Genomic DNA, 3,390 nt, shown 5'->3' with positions numbered 1-3,390 from the left:
ACTGACATTTATGTTCTAATTAAGCACTTATTATCCACAAAACCTACTAAATCATATTTTTTGGTATTGATACGCGTGTCTGATAAGGCAGTGACATATCTGGATAATACCATATGATAGCAGTACAAAAAATAAGTTAAAGTATAACAGAAGACATTACGAGAACTGAATTCCATGAATGTCTGGTCGAGTCTCCTTGCCCTTGCCTTTGTCACTTGCATCTCCAAGTCTCCCGACAACCCCACATGTTTCTGCTAATAACAAGTATAACACATAATGGTTCCCGTATCAGTTAAGGAGAAAGTTACCGACACAATCATCATCATGAGGAGTACGATTGACTTCTCTATCCAACAGTCTGTCGTCTGTCACGCCGTCCATCGTCTGACACACGCCTTGTACTATTGCCGAATCTGTTTTCGATAAAGCATGAGTATTTTTGTCCTATCCGTACCAAAAAAATACTACTTTTTAGGTTATCCACAGAGATAAGTATTTGGCCAATTTAGGCATTTGTTGGGTATATTACACTCATTGTCTCTATAAAATATTGTTTAACTTTGAATAACACTAGATTTCATTTAGGTTTTACAACTTATTAATTGAATAACAGGAAATTATAAATAATTTTAAATGATTTCACATAAACTCCACGTTAAATAACACTTTGATTTGAAGAAAATTATTTAAAATCATCAGTTCAATAGCATAGGATTATAAAAAAATTTCCAAAACTCTCTAAAATCGTGGGTTCAATACTCCCACTAAATATTAAAACATTAATTAATCCACGAGTTCACTAAAGTAAAGACATTTACACTACCATTCTTCTTTTAGGGGTATAACTTACTAAAATAGAATTACCCAAATAATTTGGAAGTTTATATCCGAATCCGATCATCCCAAACTGTCGTCCTAGCATAAAGATTCAGTGAATCCAATATCAATATCATCTGAACAAACATTTTTTAATGATATGTTTGCTGCTAGGCATACAGTGTATGTATCCAAATATACATATGTTGTCACATCAATACATCATAATGGAGTACAAGAGAAGGACTTTCAATAAATAAAGGTATAATCAATTAATTTAAGTCATGGCATAATAATTGGAGACAAGAGGGAGGAGGCCAAGTTGGACCGGGTCAAGTCACAGAGTTAGGACGTTACTGGAATCTGAGTCCAACTTGACGCGTTTCACGTCTCCTTCCTCGCAACACCCTTCACTCTTTACACACAAATATATACATCATAGACTCTACACGTTCAATTCAAATATCAAAGACGAATACTCAGAATCTAGTTTTACCAATATCCTTGAATAAGATTCAAATGACGATCATCAATTTGGACACATATCCGAGAAACAAACCAGGCGGCGCCATCGCGATTCGCGAGGTTTGGGCGGAGAATCTCGAATCAGAGTTTGAGCTAATCAGCGGAATCATAGACGATTATCCTTTCGTCTCGATGGACACTGAGTTTCCCGGTGTGATCTTCAAATCCGATCTCCGCCGTGGAAACCCGGCCGATCTCTACAGCCTCCTCAAATCCAATGTTGACGCGCTAAGCCTCATCCAGGTCGGTCTTACTCTCTCCGACGCCGACGGTAACCTCCCCGATCTCGGTGCTGGCCGGCGGTTCATCTGGGAGTTTAATTTTAAGGATTTCGATGTGGCACGTGACGCACACGCTCCGGATTCGATCGAGCTTCTCCGTCGGCAAGGGATTGATTTCGAGCGGAACTGCCGCGATGGCGTCGATTCCCAGAGGTTCGCGGAGCTGATGATGTCGTCGGGGCTTGTCTGCAACGAGGAAGTGAGCTGGGTGACGTTTCACAGCGCGTACGATTTTGGTTACCTGATGAAGATTCTCACGCGCCGGGAACTACCTTGCGCGTTGGGTGAGTTTCAGCGCATGATGAAAGCGTTGTTCGGAGAACGCGTGTACGACATGAAACACATGATGAGGTTTTGCGAGAGGAAATTGTACGGCGGTTTAGACCGGGTGGCAAGGACGCTTGAGGTTAGCCGGGAGGTTGGAAAATGTCACCAAGCCGGTTCGGATAGTTTGCTTACGTGGCACGCGTTTCAGAGGATGAGAGATTTGTATTTTCTCCAAGATGGGCCGGAGAAACACGCAGGTGTTTTGTACGGACTTGAGGTTTTCTAAAGGATTATCGACTATTTGTAACTTAAATTTAATTCATTAACTTAATTAATCCTTGCAGTAAATGTTACTGTGGAAATAAATATAAATAAAAGGCAAATTATAAAGTGGATATCTTTTGGTTAATTTGTTTCTTAGATTTGACCTGCGGAAACGCACTAGGCACTTATATACAAATACAATTAAAGGATGGATGGTTGTACTAAATTGTGGGAACAGAAAGGAAATGCCCAATTTTAAGAAGAGACTCTTCCTAGGTCCGAATTCACAACCTAACTAATGTCTATCGAAGGGAGAGATTTGCTAGGAGTATAAGATTAAGGCTTGGGATGGTGGAGAGATTTCAAATTGTGGAACGTATACTGTTGAAATTTTACTAGACTCTGATACGTGTTAAACGCGGGTTTTCATTTCAATTAAAATTTTCTAAAAAAAATACTATTTCCATTTCATAGTAGATAAAATTTTGGTTCTTTACGCACATATTAAAAAATTATATTTTCTAAAAAAAAAAATCATTGAAATTTAATTTAAAGCTAATTTATTTAATTATAAAAAAATAGTAAAAATATAATTGGCTACGCAGTTTTTAATAAAGTTAAAGTTACCTATATACGTAAAAACATCATCTATTAAAAAACAAAAACAATCACCTAAAACATCATCTACGTTGAAATGGAGGGAGTATAATACGGTTTGTCCATCGGACACAAAGCTAAACTATCTCTTTTATCATACGATTGTATAGAAAACCGCTCTCAGCCTTACGGTTCAATGGCTTTGTTCTCATGCTCCTTGCCATTATAACTAAGCATATCATCACTTTCAGACTTACAAAAGTTTTTTTTTAATAAGCAATAGAAAACAATTTTCCATATTATGTTTGCATTATTCTAACTCAAAAGTTTTAGTTCCTCTGAATTTATTTAACAAATTTAGATGTGTGAGTTTTCACTCTCACAATTTAGTGTTATCTGTTTTTTTTTAAACAATTTCATAGCCAAATGAATCACTTAACACTATATCAGAATATATAATATATATATATATATATTAATTGTGATGGAAGCGGAACAATCAACATACATGAACAATACTGAAGTTGACCGAGCAAAAGTAAGCACATAAATAGCATACACCTCTCTAACCAAGCTGAAAGGCATGATAGCTGCCCTCCTTCGGAGAGATGACAATTAAGACAAACAAACCAGCTCCTTG

The 3,390-nt window shown here is 37.1% G+C and overlaps 1 protein-coding gene across 1 annotated transcript; it reads left to right on the top strand.

Annotated features, from left to right (window-relative positions):
• Window positions 1–1,151: 1,151 nt before the first annotated feature.
• LOC106328270 (probable CCR4-associated factor 1 homolog 9) lies at window positions 1,152–2,362 on the top strand. Its single transcript, XM_013766682.1, has one exon. It carries the CDS (start codon window positions 1,336–1,338, stop codon window positions 2,173–2,175), a length of 840 nt encoding a protein of 279 aa, XP_013622136.1. The 5' UTR covers window positions 1,152–1,335; the 3' UTR covers window positions 2,176–2,362.
• The last annotated feature ends 1,028 nt before the right edge of the window (window positions 2,363–3,390 follow it).

This window comes from Brassica oleracea, chromosome C3 (genome assembly GCF_000695525.1).
Source record: "Brassica oleracea var. oleracea cultivar TO1000 chromosome C3, BOL, whole genome shotgun sequence".
NCBI classification, from domain to species: domain Eukaryota; kingdom Viridiplantae; phylum Streptophyta; class Magnoliopsida; order Brassicales; family Brassicaceae; genus Brassica; species Brassica oleracea.
The sequence above is the reverse complement of the archived record's forward strand: the minus strand, read 5'-3'. Positions and strand labels throughout refer to the sequence as shown.

Coding starts and splice junctions, on each gene's coding strand:
- LOC106328270 (XM_013766682.1), top strand. CDS start 1,336: ATGACGATCATCAATTTGGACACATATCCGAGAAACAAACCAGGCGGC.